Raw genomic sequence first — 22596 nt, forward strand, 5'->3', positions numbered from 1 at the left:
TCCAGACATTACATTATATGTGACTGATATCATCCTCTCCTCTTATAATGCTCCAGTACTGATATAATCTCCAGACATTACATTATATGTGACTGATATCATCCTCTCCTCTTATAATGCTCCAGTACTGATATAATCTCCAGAGACATTACATTATATGTGACTGGTATCATCCTCTCCTCTTATAATGCTCCAGTACTGATATAATCTCCAGAGACATTACATTATATGTGACTGATATCATCCTCTCCTCTTATAATGCTCCAGTACTGATATAACCAGAGACTTTACATTATATGTGACTGATATCATCCTCTCCTCTTATAATGCTCCAGTACTGATATAATCTCCAGACATTACATTATATGTGACTGATATCATCCTCTCCTCTTATAATGCTCCAGTACTGATATAATCTCCAGAGACATTACATTATATGTGACTGATATCATCCTCTCCTCTTATAATGCTCCAGTACTGATATAACCAGAGACTTTACATTATATGTGACTGATATCATCCTCTCCTCTTATAATGCTCCAGTACTGATATAATCTCCAGACATTACATTATATGTGACTGATATCATCCTCTCCTCTTATAATGCTCCAGTACTGATATAATCTCCAGACATTACATTATATGTGACTGATATCATCCTCTCCTCTTATAATGCTCCAGTACTGATATAACCAGAGACATTACATTATATGTGACTGATATCATCCTCTCCTCTTATAATACTCCAGTACTGATATAATCTCCAGACATTACATTATATGTGACTGATATCATCCTCTCCTCTTATAATGCTCCAGTACTAATATAATCTCCAGACATTACATTATATGTGACTGATATCATCCTCTCCTCTTATAATGCTCCAGTACTGATATAATCTCCAGACATTACATTATATGTGACTGATATCATCCTCTCCTCTTATAATGCTCCAGTACTGATATAATTTCCAGACATTACATTATATGTGACTGATATCATCCTCTCCTCTTATAATGCTCCAGTACTGATATAATCTCCAGACATTACATTATATGTGACTGATATCATCCTCTCCTCTTATAATACTCCAGTACTAATATAATCTCCAGACATTACATTATATGTGACTGATATCATCCTCTCCTCTTATAATGCTCCAGTACTGATATAATCTCCAGACATTACATTATATGTGACTGATATCATCCTCTCCTCTTATAATGCTCCAGTGCTGATATAACCAGAGTCATTACATTATATGTGACTGATATCATCCTCTCCTCTTATAATGCTCCAGTACTAATATAATCTCCAGACATTACATTATATGTGACTGATATCATCCTCTCCTCTTATAATGCTCCAGTACTAATATAATATCCAGACATTACATTATATGTGACTGATATCATCCTCTCTTCTTATAATGCTCCAGTACTGATATAATCTCCAGACATTACATTATATGTGACTGATATCATCCTCTCCTCTTATAATGCTCCAGTGCTGATATAACCAGAGTCATTACATTATATGTGACTGATATCATCCTCTCCTCTTATAATACTCCAGTACTAATATAATCTCCAGACATTACATTATATGTGACTGATATCATCCTCTCCTCTTATAATGCTCCAGTACTGATATAATCTCCAGACATTACATTATATGTGACTGATATCATCCTCTCCTCTTATAATGCTCCAGTACTAATATAATATCCAGACATTACATTATATGTGACTGATATCATCCTCTCCTCTTATAATGCTCCAGTACTGATATAATCTCCAGACATTACATTATATGTGACTGATATCATCCTCTCTTCTTATAATGCTCCAGTACTGATATAATCTCCAGACATTACATTATATGTGACTGATATCATCCTCTCCTCTTATAATGCTCCAGTACTGATATAATCTCCAGACATTACATTATATGTGACTGATATCATCCTCTCCTCTTATAATGCTCCAGTACTAATATAATCTCCAGACATTACATTATATGTGACTGATATCATCCTCTCCTCTTATAATGCTCCAGTACTGATATAATCTCCAGACATTACATTATATGTGACTGATATCATCCTCTCCTCTTATAATGCTCCAGTACTGATATAATCTCCAGACATTACATTATATGTGACTGATATCATCCTCTCCTCTTATAATGCTCCAGTACTGATATAATCTCCAGACATTACATTATATGTGACTGATATCATCCTCTCCTCTTATAATACTCCAGTACTAATATAATCTCCAGACATTACATTATATGTGACTGATATCATCCTCTCCTCTTATAATGCTCCAGTACTGATATAATCTCCAGACATTACATTATATGTGACTGATATCATCCTCTCCTCTTATAATGCTCCAGTGCTGATATAACCAGAGTCATTACATTATATGTGACTGATATCATCCTCTCCTCTTATAATGCTCCAGTACTAATATAATCTCCAGACATTACATTATATGTGACTGATATCATCCTCTCCTCTTATAATGCTCCAGTACTAATATAATATCCAGACATTACATTATATGTGACTGATATCATCCTCTCTTCTTATAATGCTCCAGTACTGATATAATCTCCAGACATTACATTATATGTGACTGATATCATCCTCTCCTCTTATAATGCTCCAGTGCTGATATAACCAGAGTCATTACATTATATGTGACTGATATCATCCTCTCCTCTTATAATACTCCAGTACTAATATAATCTCCAGACATTACATTATATGTGACTGATATCATCCTCTCCTCTTATAATGCTCCAGTACTGATATAATCTCCAGACATTACATTATATGTGACTGATATCATCCTCTCCTCTTATAATGCTCCAGTACTAATATAATATCCAGACATTACATTATATGTGACTGATATCATCCTCTCCTCTTATAATGCTCCAGTACTGATATAATCTCCAGACATTACATTATATGTGACTGATATCATCCTCTCTTCTTATAATGCTCCAGTACTGATATAATCTCCAGACATTACATTATATGTGACTGATATCATCCTCTCCTCTTATAATACTCCAGTACTAATATAATCTCCAGACATTACATTATATGTGACTGATATCATCCTCTCCTCTTATAATGCTCCAGTACTGATATAATCTCCAGACATTACATTATATGTGACTGATATCCTCCTCTCCTCTTATAATGCTCCAGTACTGGTATCAGTCACATATAATGTAATGTCTGGAGATTATATCATCCTCTCCTCTTATAATGCTCCAGTACTGATATAAACTCCAGAGACATTACATTATATGTGACTGATATCATCTTCTCCTCTTATAATGCTCCAGTACTGATATAATCTCCAGAGACATTACATTATATGTGACTGATATCATCCTCTCCTCTTATAATGCTCCAGTACTGATATAATCTCCAGACATTACATTATATGTGACTGATATCATCCTTTCTTCTTATAATGCTCCAGTACTGATATAATCTCCAGACATTACATTATATGTGACTGATATCATCCTCTCCTCTTATAATACTCCAGTACTAATATAATCTCCAGACATTACATTATATGTGACTGATATCATCCTCTCCTCTTATAATGCTCCAGTACTGATATAATCTCCAGACATTACATTATATGTGACTGATATCCTCCTCTCCTCTTATAATGCTCCAGTACTGGTATCAGTCACATATAATGTAATGTCTGGAGATTATATCATCCTCTCCTCTTATAATGCTCCAGTACTGATATAAACTCCAGAGACATTACATTATATGTGACTGATATCATCCTCTCCTCTTATAATGCTCCAGTACTGATATAATCTCCAGAGACATTACATTATATGTGACTGATATCATCCTCTCCTCTTATAATGCTCCAGTACTGATATAATCTCCAGACATTACATTATATGTGACTGATATCATCCTCTCCTCTTATAATGCTCCAGTACTGATATAATCTCCAGACATTACATTATATGTGACTGATATCATCCTCTCCTCTTATAATGCTCCAGTACTGATATAATCTCCAGAGACATTACATTATATGTGACTGATATCATCCTCTCCTCTTATAATGCTCCAGTACTGATATAATCTCCAGACATTACATTATATGTGACTGATATCATCCTCTCCTCTTATAATGCTCCAGTACTGATATAATCTCCAGACATTACATTATATGTGACTGATATCATCCTCTCCTCTTATAATGCTCCAGTACTGATATAATCTCCAGACATTACATTATATGTGACTGATATCATCCTCTCCTCTTATAATACTCCAGTACTGATATAATCTCCAGACATTATATGTGACTGATATCATCCTCTCCTCTTATAATGCTCCAGTACTGATATAATCTCCAGACATTACATTATATGTGACTGATATCCTCCTCTCCTCTTATAATGCTCCAGTACTGATATAACCAGAGACATTACATTATATGTGACTGATATCATCCTCTCCTCTTATAATGCTCCAGTACTGATATAATCTCCAGAGACATTACATTATATGTGACTGATATCACCCTCTCCTCTTATTATGCTCCAGTACTGATATAATCTCCAGAGACATTACATTATATGTGACTGATATCATCCTCTCCTCTTATAATGCTCCAGTACTGATATAATCTCAAGACATTACATTATATGTGACTGATATCATCCTCTCCTCTTATAATGCTCCAGTACTGATATAACCAGAGACATTACATTATATGTGACTGATATCATCCTCTCCTCTTATAATGCTCCAGTACTGATATAACCTCCAGACATTACATTATACGTGACTGATATCATCCTCTCCTCTTATAATGCTCCAGTACTGATATAATCTCCAGAGACATTACATTATATGTGACTGATATCACCCTCTCCTCTTATTATGCTCCAGTACTGATATAATCTCCAGACATTACATTATATGTGACTGATATCATCCTCTCCTCTTATAATGCTCCAGTACTGATATAATCTCAAGACATTACATTATATGTGACTGATATCATCCTCTCCTCTTATAATGCTCCAGTACTGATATAACCTCCAGACATTACATTATACGTGACTGATATCATCCTCTCCTCTTATAATGCTCCAGTACTGATATAATCTCCAGACATTACATTATATGTGACTGATATCATCCTCTCCTCTTATAATGCTCCAGTACTGATATAATCTCCAGACATTACATTATATGTGACTGATATCATCCTCTCCTCTTATAATGCTCCAGTACTGATATAATCTCCAGACATTACATTATATGTGACTGATATCATCCTCTCCTCTTATAATGCTCCAGTACTGATATAATCTCCAGACATTACATTATATGTGACTGATATCATCCTCTCCTCTTATAATGCTCCAGTACTGATATAATCTCCAGACATTACATTATATGTGACTGATATCATCCTCTCCTCTTATAATGCTCCAGTACTGATATAATCTCCAGACATTACATTATATGTGACTGATATCATCCTCTCCTCTTATAATGCTCCAATACTGATATAATCTCCAGACATTACATTATATGTGACTGATATCATCCTCTCCTCTTATAATGCTCCAGCACTGATATTATCTCCAGACATTACATTATATGTGACTGATATCATCCTCTCCTCTTATAATGCTCCAGTACTGATATAATCTCCAGACATTACATTATATGTGACTGATATCATCCTCTCTTCTTATAATGCTCCAGTACTGATATAATCTCCAGACATTACATTATATGTGACTGATATCATCCTCTCCTCTTATAATACTCCAGTACTAATATAATCTCCAGACATTACATTATATGTGACTGATATCATCCTCTCCTCTTATAATGCTCCAGTACTGATATAATCTCCAGACATTACATTATATGTGACTGATATCCTCCTCTCCTCTTATAATGCTCCAGTACTGGTATCAGTCACATATAATGTAATGTCTGGAGATTATATCATCCTCTCCTCTTATAATGCTCCAGTACTGATATAAACTCCAGAGACATTACATTATATGTGACTGATATCATCCTCTCCTCTTATAATGCTCCAGTACTGATATAATCTCCAGAGACATTACATTATATGTGACTGATATCATCCTCTCCTCTTATAATGCTCCAGTACTGATATAATCTCCAGACATTACATTATATGTGACTGATATCATCCTCTCCTCTTATAATGCTCCAGTACTGATATAATCTCCAGACATTACATTATATGTGACTGATATCCTCCTCTCCTCTTATAATGCTCCAGTACTGGTATCAGTCACATATAATGTAATGTCTGGAGATTATATCATCCTCTCCTCTTATAATGCTCCAGTACTGATATAAACTCCAGAGACATTACATTATATGTGACTGATATCATCCTCTCCTCTTATAATGCTCCAGTACTGATATAATCTCCAGAGACATTACATTATATGTGACTGATATCATCCTCTCCTCTTATAATGCTCCAGTACTGATATAATCTCCAGACATTACATTATATGTGACTGATATCATCCTCTCCTCTTATAATGCTCCAGTACTGATATAATCTCCAGACATTACATTATATGTGACTGATATCATCCTCTCCTCTTATAATGCTCCAGTACTGATATAATCTCCAGACATTACATTATATGTGACTGATATAATCCTCTCCTCTTATAATGCTCCAGTACTGATATAATCTCCAGACATTACATTATATGTGACTGATATCATCCTCTCCTGTTATAATGCTCCAGTACTGATATAATCTCCAGACATTACATTATATGTGACTGATATCATCTTCTCCTCTTATAATGCTCCAATACTGATATAATCTCCAGACATTACATTATATGTGACTGATATCATCCTCTCCTCTTATAATGCTCCAGTACTGATATAATCTCCAGACATTACATTATATGTGACTGATATCATCCTCTCCTCTTATAATGCTCCAGTACTGATATAATCTCCAGACATTACATTATATATGACTGATATCATCCTCTCCTCTTATAATGCTCCAGTACTGATATAATCTCCAGACATTACATTATATGTGACTGATATCATCCTCTCCTCTTATAATGCTCCAGTACTGATATAATCTCCAGACATTACATTATATGTGACTGATATCATCCTCTCCTCTTATAATGCTCCAGTACTGATATAATCTCCAGAGACATTACATTATATGTGACTGATATCATCCTCTCCTCTTATAATGCTCCAGTACTGATATAATCTCCAGACATTACATTATATGTGACTGATATCATCCTCTCCTCTTATAATGCTCCAGTACTGATATAATCTCCAGACATTACATTATATGTGACTGATATCATCCTCTCCTCTTATAATGCTCCAGTACTGATATAATCTCCAGACATTACATTATATGTGACTGATATCATCCTCTCCTCTTATAATGCTCCAGTACTGATATAATCTCCAGACATTACATTATATGTGACTGATATCATCCTCTCCTCTTATAATGCTCCAGTACTGATATAATCTCCAGACATTACATTATATGTGACTGATATCATCCTCTCCTCTTATAATACTCCAGTACTGATATAATCTCCAGACATTATATGTGACTGATATCATCCTCTCCTCTTATAATGCTCCAGTACTGATATAATCTCCAGACATTACATTATATGTGACTGATATCCTCCTCTCCTCTTATAATGCTCCAGTACTGATATAATCTCCAGAGACATTACATTATATGTGACTGATAGCATCCTCTCCTCTTATAATGCTCCAGTACTGATATAATCTCCAGACATTACATTATATGTGACTGATATCATCCTCTCCTCTTATAATGCTCCAGTACTGATATAATCTCCAGACATTACATTATATGTGACTGATATCATCCTCTCCTCTTATAATGCTCCAGTACTGATATAATCTCCAGAGACATTACATTATATGTGACTGATATCATCCTCTCCTCTTATAATGCTCCAGTACTGATATAATCTCCAGAGACATTACATTATATGTGACTGATATCATCCTCTCCTCTTATAATGCTCCAGTACTGATATAATCTCCAGACATTACATTATATGTGACTGATATCATCCTCTCCTCTTATAATGCTCCAATACTGATATAATCTCCAGACATTACATTATATGTGACTGATATCATCCTCTCCTCTTATAATGCTCCAGCACTGATATTATCTCCAGACATTACATTATATGTGACTGATATCATCCTCTCCTCTTATAATGCTCCAGTACTGATATAACCTCCAGACATTACATTATACGTGACTGATATCATCCTCTCCTCTTATAATGCTCCAGTACTGATATAATCTCCAGACATTACATTATATGTGACTGATATCATCCTCTCCTCTTATAATGCTCCAGTACTGATATAATCTCCAGACATTACATTATATGTGACTGATATCATCCTCTCCTCTTATAATGCTCCAGTACTGATATAATCTCCAGAGACATTACATTATATGTGACTGATATCATCCTCTCCTCTTATAATGCTCCAGTACTGATATAATCTCCAGACATTACATTATATGTGACTGATATCATCCTCTCCTCTTATAATGCTCCAGTACTGATATAATCTCCAGACATTACATTATATGTGACTGATATCATCCTCTCCTCTTATAATGCTCCAGTACTGATATAATCTCCAGACATTACATTATATGTGACTGATATCATCCTCTCCTCTTATAATGCTCCAGTACTGATATAACCTCCAGACATTACATTATATGTGACTGATATCATCCTCTCCTCTTATAATGCTCCAGTACTGATATAATCTTCAGACATTACATTATATGTGACTGATATCATCCTCTCCTCTTATAATGCTCCAGTACTGATATAATCTCCAGACATTACATTATATGTGACTGATATCATCCTCTCCTCTTATAATGCTCCAATACTGATATAATCTCCAGACATTACATTATATGTGACTGATATCATCCTCTCCTCTTATAATGCTCCAGCACTGATATTATCTCCAGACATTACATTATATGTGACTGATATCATCCTCTCCTCTTATAATGCTCCAGTACTGATATAACCAGAGACATTACATTATATGTGACTGATAGCATCCTCTCCTCTTATAATGCTCCAGTACTGATATAATCTCCAGACATTACATTATATGTGACTGATATCATCCTCTCCTCTTATAATGCTCCAGTACTGATATAACCTCCAGACATTACATTATATGTGACTGATATCATCCTCTCCTCTTATAATGCTCCAGTACTGATATAATCTCCAGACATTACATTATATGTGACTGATATCATCCTCTCCTCTTATAATGCTCCAGTACTGATATAACCAGAGACATTACATTATATGTGACTGATATCATCCTCTCCTCTTATAATGCACCAGTACTGATATAATCTCCAGACATTACATTATATGTGACTGATATCATCCTCTCCTCTTATAATGCTCCAGTACTGATATAATCTCCAGACATTACATTATATGTGACTGATATCATCCTCTCCTCTTATAATGCTCCAGTACTGATATAACCAGAGACATTACATTATATGTGACTGATATCATCCTCTCCTCTTATAATGCACCAGTACTGATATAATCTCCAGACATTACATTATATGTGACTGATATCATCCTCTCCTCTTATAATGCTCCAGTACTGATATAATCTCCAGAGACATTACATTATATGTGACTGATATCATCCTCTCCTCTTATAATGCTGCAGTACTGATATAATCTCCAGACATTACATTATATGTGACTGATATCATCCTCTCCTCTTATAATGCTCCAGTACTGATATAATCTCCAGACATTACATTATATGTGACTGATATCATCCTCTCCTCTTATAATGCTCCAGTACTGATATAATCTCCAGACATTACATTATATGTGACTGATATCATCCTCTCCTCTTATAATGCTCCAGTACTGATATAATCTCCAGACATTACATTATATGTGACTGATATCATCCTCTCCTCTTATAATGCTCCAGTACTGATATAACATTCAGAGACATTACATTATATGTGACTGATATCATCCTCTCCTCTTATAATGCTCCAGTACTGATATAATCTCCAGAGACATTACATTATATGTGACTGATATCATCCTCTCCTCTTATAATGCTCCAGTACTGATATAATCTCCAGACATTACATTATATGTGACTGATATCATCCTCTCCTCTTATAATGCTCCAGTACTGATATAATCTCCAGAGACATTACATTATATGTGACTGATATCATCCTCTCCTCTTATAATGCTCCAGTACTGATATACTCTCCAGACATTACATTATATGTGACTGATATCATCCTCTCCTCTTATAATGCTCCAGTACTGATATAATCTCCAGACATTACATTATATGTGACTGATATCATCCTCTCCTCTTATAATGCTCCAGTACTGATATAATCTCCAGACATTACATTATATGTGACTGATATCATCCTCTCCTCTTATAATGCTCCAGTACTGATATAACCAGAGACATTACATTATATGTGACTGATATCATCCTCTCCTCTTATAATGCACCAGTACTGATATAATCTCCAGACATTACATTATATGTGACTGATATCATCCTCTCCTCTTATAATGCTCCAGTACTGATATAACCTCCAGACATTACATTATATGTGACTGATATCATCCTCTCCTCTTATAATGCTCCAGTACTGATATAATCTCCAGAGACATTACATTATATGTGACTGATATCATCCTCTCCTCTTATAATGCTCCAGTACTGATATAACATTCAGAGACATTACATTATATGTGACTGATATCATCCTCTCCTCTTATAATGCTCCAGTACTGATATAATCTCCAGAGACATTACATTATATGTGACTGATATCATCCTCTCCTCTTATAATGCTCCAGTACTGATATAATCTCCAGACATTACATTATATGTGACTGATATCATCCTCTCCTCTTATGCTCCAGTACTGATATAACCAGAGACATTACATTATATGTGACTGATATCATGCTCTCCTCTTATAATGCTCCAGTACTGATATAATCTCCAGACATTACATTATATGTGACTGATATCATCCTCTCCTCTTATAATGCTCCAGTACTGATATAATCTCCAGACATTACATTATATGTGACTGATATCATCCTCTCCTCTTATAATGCTCCAGTACTGATATAATCTCCAGACATTACATTATATGTGACTGATATCATCCTCTCCTCTTATAATGCTCCAGTACTGATATAACATTCAGAGACATTACATTATATGTGACTGATATCATCCTCTCCTCTTATAATGCTCCAGTACTGATATAATCTCCAGAGACATTACATTATATGTGACTGATATCATCCTCTCCTCTTATAATGCTCCAGTACTGATATAATCTCCAGACATTACATTATATGTGACTGATATCATCCTCTCCTCTTATAATGCTCCAGTACTGATATAATCTCCAGACATTACATTATATGTGACTGATATCATCCTCTCCTCTTATAATGCTCCAGTACTGATATAATCTCCAGACATTACATTATATGTGACTGATATCATCCTCTCCTCTTATAATGCTCCAGTACTGATATAACATTCATAGACATTACATTATATGTGACTGATATCATCCTCTCCTCTTATAATGCTCCAGTACTGATATAATCTCCAGAGACATTACATTATATGTGACTGATATCATCCTCTCCTCTTATAATGCTCCAGTACTGATATAACCATAGACATTACATTATATGTGACTGATATCATCCTCTCCTCTTATAATGCCCCAGTACTGATATAACCAGAGACATTACATTATATGTGACTGATATCATCCGCTCCTCCTATAATGCTCCAGTACTGATATAATCTCCAGACATTACATTATATGTGACTGATATCATCCTCTCCTCTTATAATGCTCCAGTACTGATATAATCTCCAGAGACATTACATTATATGTGACTGATATCATCCTCTCCTCTTATAATGCTCCAGTACTGATATACTCTCCAGAGACATTACATTATATGTGACTGATATCATCCTCTCCTCTTATAATGCTCCAGTACTGATATAACCATAGACATTACATTATATGTGACTGATATCATCCTCTCCTCTTATAATGCCCCAGTACTGATATAACCAGAGACATTACATTATATGTGACTGATATCATCCGCTCCTCCTATAATGCTCCAGTACTGATATAATCTCCAGACATTACATTATATGTGACTGATATCATCCTCTCCTCTTATAATGCTCCAGTACTGATATAATCTCCAGAGACATTACATTATATGTGACTGATATCATCCTCTCCTCTTATAATGCTCCAGTACTGATATACTCTCCAGACATTACATTATATGTGACTGATATCATCCTCTCCTCTTATAATGCTCCAGTACTGATATAATCTCCAGACATTACATTATATATATATTAATGATATCAACCTCTCCTTGCTGTATAATGTGCCAGTACTGATATAACCATTACATTATATGTGAGTGTTATTAGGTGCTCCTTTAAGGGTAGTTCAAGAAGATTTCTCCACCACAAATGTTCTGTGGTTTTGGACACAAATCTGTGGCGAAACATGCAGATTTACCTTGGTTTTCTCCCCTGCTAACACTAAAGGGGGTGAAATCTGCTGTGAAAATCTACAACAGAAATGAACATGCTATAGATTTGAAAAACACACGACATGTATATTTCCACCTGCAGCTAATTTTAATGCTGCCGTACAGTTAGTAGCTGAAGACTTTAGGTTTAGTGCTCCTTAAACGGTCCTGTAATTTTTAGGCCCCTTATTTACATGTCATCAGTATTGTATATCATGCTAATCTTTATGCTTACCGTACTTTTCGCTGTATAAGACGGTCCGGCATATAAGACGCACCCAATTTTAAAGGAAGAAAATCTAGAAAAAAAAGATTATGAACCAAATACAATGTAAAGTATAGGACAGTGATCTTCAACCTGCGGACCTCCAGATGTTGCAAAACTACAACTCCCAACATGCCCGGACAGCCGTTGGCTGTCCGGGCATGTCGGGAGTTGTAGTCTTGCAACATCTGGAGGTCTGCAGGTTGAAGACCACTGGTATAGTAGGTAGTACTCACGTGTCCCCGCCGCTCCGGACCCGTCACTGCTCATCACCGCTGCCCTGGATGGCGCCCTCCATCACTGTCGCCGCATCCCCGTGGTGTCCCAGTCACTCCGGAACGTCTCTGCTGCCCGGGATCCTCGCTCTCCATCGCCGCCATCACGTCACTACGCACGCCGCTCCTATTGGATGACGGGACGGCGCGCGAGACGACGTGATGACGACGAAGGAGAGCGCCGGCCATGCAGGGGATCCCGGCACGGAGCAGTCATTTGCCGATCAGACACCGAGGAGGCAGGTATGGTCCCTCTCGGTGTCCTGTAAGCTGTTCGGGACGCCTCGATTTCACTGTGGCGGTCCCGAACAGCCCAACTGAGCAGCCGGCTTAGTTTCACTTTCGCTTCAGACGCGGCGGTCAGCTTTGATCGCTGCGTCTGAAGGCTTAATACAGGGCATGTCCTGTATTAGCCGCGGGTCCTGGCCGTTGATGGCCACAGGGACCGCCGTGATATGACAGGGTTTTAATGTGTATTTGCCGTATAAGACGCACCAACTTTCCCCCCCCAAGAAAAAGTGCGTCTTATACGACGAAAAATACGATAACTTCTTCAGTGTCCTGTACAGCTTCAACAGGGTCCTGTACAGTACACAGTGTCCCAAAAAGTTAACCCTCACCTTGTGTCCAAATGAGCAGCTAACCGTAGAACAGAACATGCAGTACCTCCCCATACTGTAAGGAGGAGCTACCAGACACCAGTCAGTGCATACACTTCAGTATTACAGGGGTTTTACCAGTGAATGCCCATTCTGATTGGTCAGTTCTTCCAACCATTGACATGGTTTGCAGATTTGGACTGTCTGTAGCATTGTATGTTGAGTATGGATTCAAGTTACAATGATCCAGAAGTGACCATTGTATGTTGAAAGTATTGTAACCTGAGGCCATTGTAAGTTGAGCGATCACTGTATAGCTGCAGCCACCATATACGTGAAGCCCAATGGTAGCTAGAGTAGGTCATTCTTCTGAAATTCTTTCAGATAATGCGTGACATCTGCTTGCTTCCCCATCTACTTGTCCTTCAAACTCTAGGTTTGTCTTTCACAAACTTTTAAGTGTAAAGGCATCAGGTAGGAAAGAGTTAAACAGTTTAAAGGAATTGCATTTACGATTGTAGAAAATGTTAATCCAAATTTTGGTATTTTAGGGGAAGTGGAGCACTTAGATGGTACAGTATGTTTATACACTTATATCTCGCCCCCCGATCTAAGGAGGATAATAATCTAAATGCATATTGATGTGCGTTTGATCTACATAGTAAAGCTTTTAGTGCGATTAAGTGTGAAATTCAGCGGCACATCCCCCGACTGCAGCATGTTGTTTACAGAGCGGAGATATTTTTCCTTATTAGATGAATACATTTTTGTACGAAAAAAAAAAAAGTTAAAATATAAAGGAAAACAGCAAATTGGTCTCCTACTGATATTTTAATTAAATGCACTTTGAATGTATATAGAGGGGAGAACGGGCAGAAAGCCGCCATCAGTCATCCAAACGCCAATCCTGCCGAGAGGTTAAGAGTTTACCAAAAATAACAAAATTCTGCTTTAGGGTACGTTCACACATACAGGATCCTGAGCAGATTTGATGCGCAGGATTTGTAACTGCAGATTTGAAGCTGTGCTCAGTCATTTAGTTTACATTGAAACCTGCAGCAGAAAATCCTGCGCATCAAATCTGCGTATGTGTGAACGTACCCTTACAGTGAGATTCCTTAAACTGCTCAATAAATCCACTGGATGTGAGACAGACGCCCCGTGTCCCCAAGAACCGTCCACAAACTCCTTGTCGTCACAGGAACTTTTACCGTTCTAGAAATTAATATTTTACTACAGGAGTTTCCCCCTTTTTATTTTTTTATTTTTTATTTTTTTAAAACAAACAAATGGATGGTATTCCCAATTTTGGGGCCTCACAATAATGACTGCTTTACTAGTAGGATTAGAGTGCCCATGGATTACAGAGGCCCCATTGCAAATGAAAAAAACTTCTGTTCCTCAGCACCAGAATTACCCTCACAAATTAATTATTTGGAAGAAGTAGCCGAAAGGGGACAATCTCCTTAACCCCTTAAAGACCAAGCCCATTTTGGCCCTAAGGCCAATTTTCCTTTTCGTTTTTCTCCCTCCTCTTCTAAAAACCATAACACTTTCAATTACAGTGGTCCCTCAACATACGATGGTAATTCGTTCCAAACGAGCCATCATTTGTCGAATCCATCGTATGTTGAGGGATTTGTGCAATGTAAAGTATTGGAAGCTGTACTCACCTGTCCCCGCCGCTCCGGACCGCGTCCCGCCACTCCCGATGGTGTCCCTGCCGCTCCCGATGGTGACCCCGGGCCTCTGCTGGGCTCTCCTGGTCTTCTCCGGTCCTCCGCAGTCTTCTCTGGTCCTCTGCTGTCTTCCGCAAGGCCTTACTGGACCTAGGTAGCGACGTCATTACGTTGCTGCGTGTGCCGTTCCTATTGGATTACGGGACAGCGTGCGCAGCTTCGTATTGACGTCACCGGAGAGGGCCGAGAAGACACCGGAGGACCAGCGCTGGACCCGAAGGGCACCCCGGAGCATCGTGGAGGGGTAAGTAATACTCACCGCACCACACGGGGAACATTAAGCTGCTATCCGGCAGCAGCTTAAGCGTTTTGTGCTGCCGGATAGCACGATGGCCCCGACATAAAAAAAAGCATTGTATGTTGATGCTGACATCGACATGCGATGGCCTCTGAGAGGCCATCGTATGTCGATTTGATCATATGTCGGGGCCATCGTATGTCGGGGAGTCACTGTATGCACCTACAGACCCATATAAGGGCTTATACCAAAAACAAACTATTATTTGTGGTGTGAAATTTAAAGAAAAAAAAACACACCATTTTGTAACTTTTGGGGGCTTCAGTTTTTAAAGGGGTACTCCGGTGCTTACACATCTTATCCCCTATTCAAAGGATAGGGGATAAGATGCCTGATCGCGGGAGTCCCGCAGCTAGGGATGCCCGTGATCATGCACGCGGCACCCCGTTTGTAATCAGTCCCCGGAGCGTGTTCGCTCCGGGACTGATTAGGGTCGACCGCAGGGCCGGCGACGTGTGACGTCAAACCCCCGCCCCGTGTGACGTCACGCTCCACCCCTCAATGCAAGCCTACAGGAGGGGGCGTGATAGCACCGGAGTACCCCTTTAAGCAGTGCACTTATCGGTAAAAATTACTCCTTATTTTTATTCTCTAGGTCCATACAATTACAAGAATACCCAATTTAGGCTACATTCTCACTGCCAGTTGTCTCCGGCAGTGTTAAGCCTGTTATTTTAGGATCGAGAATAGCCGGAGAAAAACTAGTGCTTTCACCGTCTTAGTCTCCTGCTATTCTCTCTGAAAATAACAGTGCCTGATGGACCCCATTGACTATAATGGGGTCCTTTGCGACCCATTATTGGCCGTTATGACCTGTCAAAATTACGCCCGTCAAACTGCAAAAATAAAATAAGGGAGTTTGACGGACAAAATTGACGGGGCATACCGGCAGTGTGAAAGGGGCCTTATATAGGTTTTATTTTATTCTACTTCCGTATTTTTTGCCGTATAAGACGCACTTTTTCTTCCCCAAAACTGGGGGGAAAAAGTCAGTGCGTCTTATACGGCGAATACACCCCTATCGCGGCGGTCCCTGCGGCCATCAACGGCTGGGACCCGCGGCTAATACAGGACATCACCGATCGCGGTGATGTCCTGTATTAACCCTTCAGACGCGGCGATCAAAGCTGACCGCCGCGTCTGAAGGGAAAGTGACACTAACCCGGCTGTTTAGTCGGGCTGTTCGGGACCGCAGCGATTTCACTGCGGCAGTCCCGAATAGCCGGGTTATTGCTTACAGGACACCGGGAGGGACCTTACCTGCCTCCTCGGTGTCTTCTCCGTTCAGGGATCCCCTGTATGGCCGGCGCTCTCCTTCCTCGTCATCACGTCGTCGCGTACATGCGTCGGCGTGCGTAACGACGTGATGGCGGCGACTGAGAGCAAGGATACCCGGCCGGCAGCAGAGACGTTCCGGAGCGACGGGGACACGGCGACAGCGATGGCGCGACATCCAGGGCAGCGGAGACGGGTCCGGAGCGGCGGGGACACGTGAGTATTACCTCCTATGCAGTGGTCTTCAATCTGCGGACCTCCAGATGTTGCAAAACTACAACTGCCAGCATGCCCGGACAGCCGTTGGCTCTCCGGGCATGCTGGGAGTTGTTGTTTTGCAACATCTGGAGTTCCGCAGGTTGAAGACCACTATTGGGTTCAAAATCTTTATTTTTTTAGATTTTGCACCTATAAATTGGGTGCTTCTTATACGCGGGTGCGTCCTATAGGGCGAAAAATACGGTACTTTAAAAACATTTTAACTACATGCACCAAAATAAGTTTGCTGAAAATTCTCATCTTCTGACACCTATAACTTTTTTTTTTTTTCCGCATACGGTGATGTATGAGGGATAATTTTTTGTGCTGTTCTCTGTAGTTTTCATCTGTACCATTTTTGTGTTAATGGGACTGTTTTTATTATGGTATATGAAGTCACCAAAAATGCGCAATTTTTCTTTTTTTTTTTTTACCTGTACGTCATCAACAGTGCGGTTTAACTACTCTTATATTTTAATAGTTCAGACATTTATACACGCAGTGATAGCACATATGTTTATTTTTTATTACATTATTTTATTTAAAAAATGGGAAAAGGGGGGTGATTCAATAAATTAACTTTTTTTCATTTTTGTCCTCATATGGGGCTAAAACATGCGATTACATACACTGTTCATTGATCAGTGTTAGAGATGAGCGAATTTACAGTAAATTCGATTTGTCACGAACTTCTCGGCTCGGCAGTTGATGACTTTTCCTGCATAAATTAGTTCAGCTTTCAGGTGCTCCGGTGGGCTGGAAAAGGTGGATACAGGAAAGAGTCTCCTAGGACTGTATCCACCTTTTCCAGCCCACGGGAGCACCTGAAAGCTGAATTCATGTATGCAGGATAAGCCATCAACTGCCGAGCCGAGAAGTTCGTGTAAATTCGCTCATCTCTAATCCGTGTTATCGGTGCTCTGCTGCTCTAGCCTGCAGACCCTGGCTGCATCACCAGAGGACCGATCAGATGGCGAAGAGGCAGGTAAGGGCCCTCCCATCGTCCGCTCAGCTGATCAGGACCAGCAATTTCGCTGCGGATGTCCCGATCAGCTCCGCTACCAGCATTGTTATATCCCACATTAAGATGCCGCAATTAACTTTGATCGCGGTGTCTAAAGGGTTAATGCCGGGCATCGGCCCCATTGGCAGTGTCTGGCATTAACTATGGGTCCTGGCTGTTGATGGCGGTCGGGACTCACCAGGTATGAAGTGCACTTATGAGCCTGCGGGAGCAGGGCATACAGGTACACCCTTGGTCCTTAAGTACCAGGATGCAAGGGCATACAGGTTATGTCCTTCATCCTTAAGAGGTTAAGGATATGTTCACAATATGAAATCGCCGCTCGCGGAATTCTGATCAAGAATTCCTTCTTGGGGCCACCTCAAAAATCCTTCGGCGGGGGGTCTACGCTGACCTTTGCCATCACCATTGACAGCAATGCAGTCCACACGTAATTCCACAGAAAGAATGAACATGTTTATTCTTTTGTCGGATTAATGTCGGCGACAAAATTTTCTGCTGCTAAAATTCCATAGTGTACATGGGTCTGTGGAAGCCTCACACCAGTGTTAAGGTTCACACAACGGAATTCCCAAGCGCAAGTCCTCGGGCAGAAATTCTGTAGTGTGAACACACTCTAAAAGTGCAATGGTTGGCCTGTTTTAGTTTTTATGTGGCCATACACATTAGATGCATGTTGACGGAACTAGCTGATTTGCTTAGGACCAGCCAAACGTCTAATGTGTAAGGTCTTCTATCTCAGGAGAAAGAAGGACCAGACCGCTGGATTTCAACAGATTTGTCTGGAGAAGGACAGATTGACTTGGATGGGGAAAGAGGAGTCTATGGGACTATAGGGGTCTGGAAAGTGGTGCGGGCTGTGGAGGTCATGACATCATGACCACGCCCCTTGTAATGCCACACCCCCTCAATGCAAGTCTATGGGAGGGGGCGTGACAACCACCATGTCCCCTCCCATAAACTTGCATTGAGGGGGCGAGGCATGACGTCACCACCCCCGCAGCCCACACCCAGTGCTTGGAACTAAATGTTCCGAATGCTGGGGCAACTACATGATAGGTAACAGAGGGGGCCTATCTCCCTGTTAGCTATGTGGTGACCCTCTTATGTTTCATTGTGATGTGTTTGTTTTTCAGTGAGGGATCTTTATGGCTGTTTCTTGCTTCTCCTGATGATAAAACGCTGTGGAATGTGTTGGCGATATATAAAGGTTATTATTATGATTCATACAAAATCTGCATAGCTGTAGGTTATTATGGCACGTTGGGGGGCATATACTAAGATGTGTGTGATTTAGTAAAAAAAAAAAATGTTGGCGTGTTTTTTTTCTTTTTGTGTGACTCGCCAAATTTATTACATGGTTTCAAGGCATGTGATAAATTTTGTGGAGGATACACATTTTCTGAAATTTCACTCTTCACATACACCAAAAAGCTACTCTAGGTCTGGGCTGGTGTAGAATTGCACCTTATTGGGAGGTTTTGTGACTTTTTTGCAAAAGTCTCAGTTGATAAGTTCATTACCACTGCACAAGACTAACCCTTAACATCTGGCCTGTAAGCTCTTTTTAAAAAAAGGTGTAAATCATAAAGGCGCAAAAAAATAGCTTGAGGCGCAGCGCTGTTCCTAAATAGAGACAAATCTACACACAAAAACAGCTCTAAAGACAATGATAATTGCCCCCAATTGTCTCCTGTGTTGTGCTGACTGACAAGAGAGCCGGGGGTCAGACTGACACAGAAAACCCATTTTAGCACAGAACTGTATATGTGTTACACCATCTTCTATTTTGTTCCCTTCTTTTTTAGGAGATGCACCTTTTCATTGTATACTCTGTAACTCCAAGTTTAAGATCAACTCTGATTTGAAGCGACACATGCGAGTCCACACAGGAGAGAAGCCATATCGTTGCGAGTTCTGTGATTTCTTTTGTGCAATGAAAGGGAACTTGAAGTCTCACATACGGATGAAGCACAATGCGGAGAGCACATTTAAATGTAACCAATGTGAGTTTCATTGTGGCAGTAAGGCCGATCTACGGCAACATTTACGCTCCCACCTACCAGAGCAACCAGTAAAATGCCTTGAGTGCAGTTATTCCTGCGCCAATAGAGCAGCCCTGAAGGTCCACGAGCGGATCCACTCCAATGACCGACCCTTTAAATGCCATTTCTGTAAATTTGACACAAAGCAGCGTAGCAACCTGACTACCCACATCAAAAAGGTTCATGGAGACCAGGTGAAAGAGAAGTCTGATCCCCAAAAAACAGAATGCACTTTTCAAAGGCAGTCCACGGCACGGAAAAATAACAAAGTGGAAGCCAAGAAAACATTCAAATGTGACCTCTGTGATGCTTCGTTTGTTAGGGAGGACTCTCTGCGCAGTCACAAGAAGCAGCACAATGAATACATCATACAGAAGAACCATACTTTGTCTGTTCTGCAGCTTTCTATTGATTCCTCAAGAGAAACCGATGATCAGATCTTAAAAGTTAAGGCCAGACAAAGGCTTCAAGACAGAGATGATACAGTCACTTCCTTGCAGAATGCTTCAATTTCAGATAGAAAGGTGACTAGCAACCAGCTCCAGATGCTGAGCCATGTAAACCTAATGGCTTCTCCTCAAATGAGCACCCCTCATGGCAGTGAAGTAGAAATGGTTATACCTGTTCCACCAAGGCAAGCCAACAGTGACCATTCACATGAGGAGCTGATAGGGAATCATGCGGACCCCAGCCAGGCATCCCCAGCCAACCCAACCTTTATAAATGCTGCAGGCATGACCTGTTCAGACCTTGAGGGCCTCAATGTTTTAATTCATGAGGAGTCAGAGAATGTTACTGTGGTCAGGGTGGGAGATGAAGACTCTCATCCGCCAAACTCTTCACCATCTCCGGAGTACCCTTCTCCTCCAGTTGTCTCCCCCAAAGAAAAGTACATCATCATACAGGATGACGAAAGTCCTGATGTCCTGTGCCCTGCAGATGCCATTCCTGATTGACTAAACGTATGTTTAAGAATGGAGACTGTTTCTTAGATGAAAACTATGCACTGGTACATACTGTTCTGCGCACGAGGTTAGCGGTATGCTATGAACACTTGTTGGTTGTGCTGGCTAGAACAGAAAGCTGATTTTCTAAGCTGTGATTGTACTGGGGGTAAACTGGACTGACCACACAAATGCCTTTTACGGATCCCCAAACTTTCCTAAACATGCTGGTGGGCCCCATCCCATTAGGCTAACACCATCATACAGATACAAGCCTTAGTTTGTTGCTGATAAATTATGTCTACTAAAAGCAACATGAAGCTAATATATACATATCCCTTCCAAAGCTAAGGTTTAATTTCTTCCTTAGATGGACAAAGATTATACTGAACAAGTGTTTTGTTCCATGAAGCATAATAAATGGCATTGGGAGTGTGGCTAAGAAATCAAAAAATGTGCCAATATTATTATGAATGGGCAAATAATGTAAATGTACATGAGGCATAAGTCAGTGGAGACAGTGATGCATGATGACCTGCACCAAGTTTTGCCAATTTTCACTGACTAGTCATTTCATGCAAACACTTGTCACTACCACTTTACCAAAATCTTTCATCTTAGAGGGTGCTTTTTTGAAAAATGTTTTAAGTTTTTGTTTCCTAAATTACACAAAGAAAACTGAGTACATAGGGGGGATTAAGCAAAACCTGTGTAGAAGCAGAATGGTGCAGTTGCGTATAGCAACCAATCAGATCACTTCTTTCAGTTTTAACAAGGCCTCTGAAAATGAAAGAAGCGATCTGATTAGTTGTTATGGGCAACTGCACCACTATTCCTCTACACAGGTTTTGACCTCCCCCATAGTGTGCACAACATTTACTATACATATATCTGAATACTCGCAGATGGAGGTTTAAAAAACTGATATTTTCCATGTCAATTATATTTTCTGCCAGATGGTGTGTATATACATTTTATTATTTATTTTATAGTGATAAAGCCTAAGTTTTATCCTTTATTATACACCAGAGGTACATTCACTATTCTCTTGGTGAAGTCACCATGTACCTATA

The 22596-nt window shown here is 39.5% G+C and overlaps 1 protein-coding gene across 1 annotated transcript in view; it reads left to right on the top strand.

Annotated features, from left to right (window-relative positions):
* ZFP64 (ZFP64 zinc finger protein) overlaps positions 1-22233 on the top strand; it is a 52483-nt gene extending 30250 nt beyond the window's left edge. The window contains exon 6 of the mRNA XM_056547891.1: positions 20343-22233. Within this exon, the coding sequence (XP_056403866.1) occupies positions 20343-21535 (1193 nt within the window). The 3' untranslated portion in view covers positions 21536-22233. The remainder of the gene's footprint in view (positions 1-20342) is intronic.
* Positions 22234-22596: the final 363 nt, after the last annotated feature.

This window comes from Hyla sarda, chromosome 12, assembly GCF_029499605.1.
Source record: "Hyla sarda isolate aHylSar1 chromosome 12, aHylSar1.hap1, whole genome shotgun sequence".
Taxonomy (NCBI): Eukaryota; Metazoa; Chordata; class Amphibia; order Anura; family Hylidae; genus Hyla; species Hyla sarda.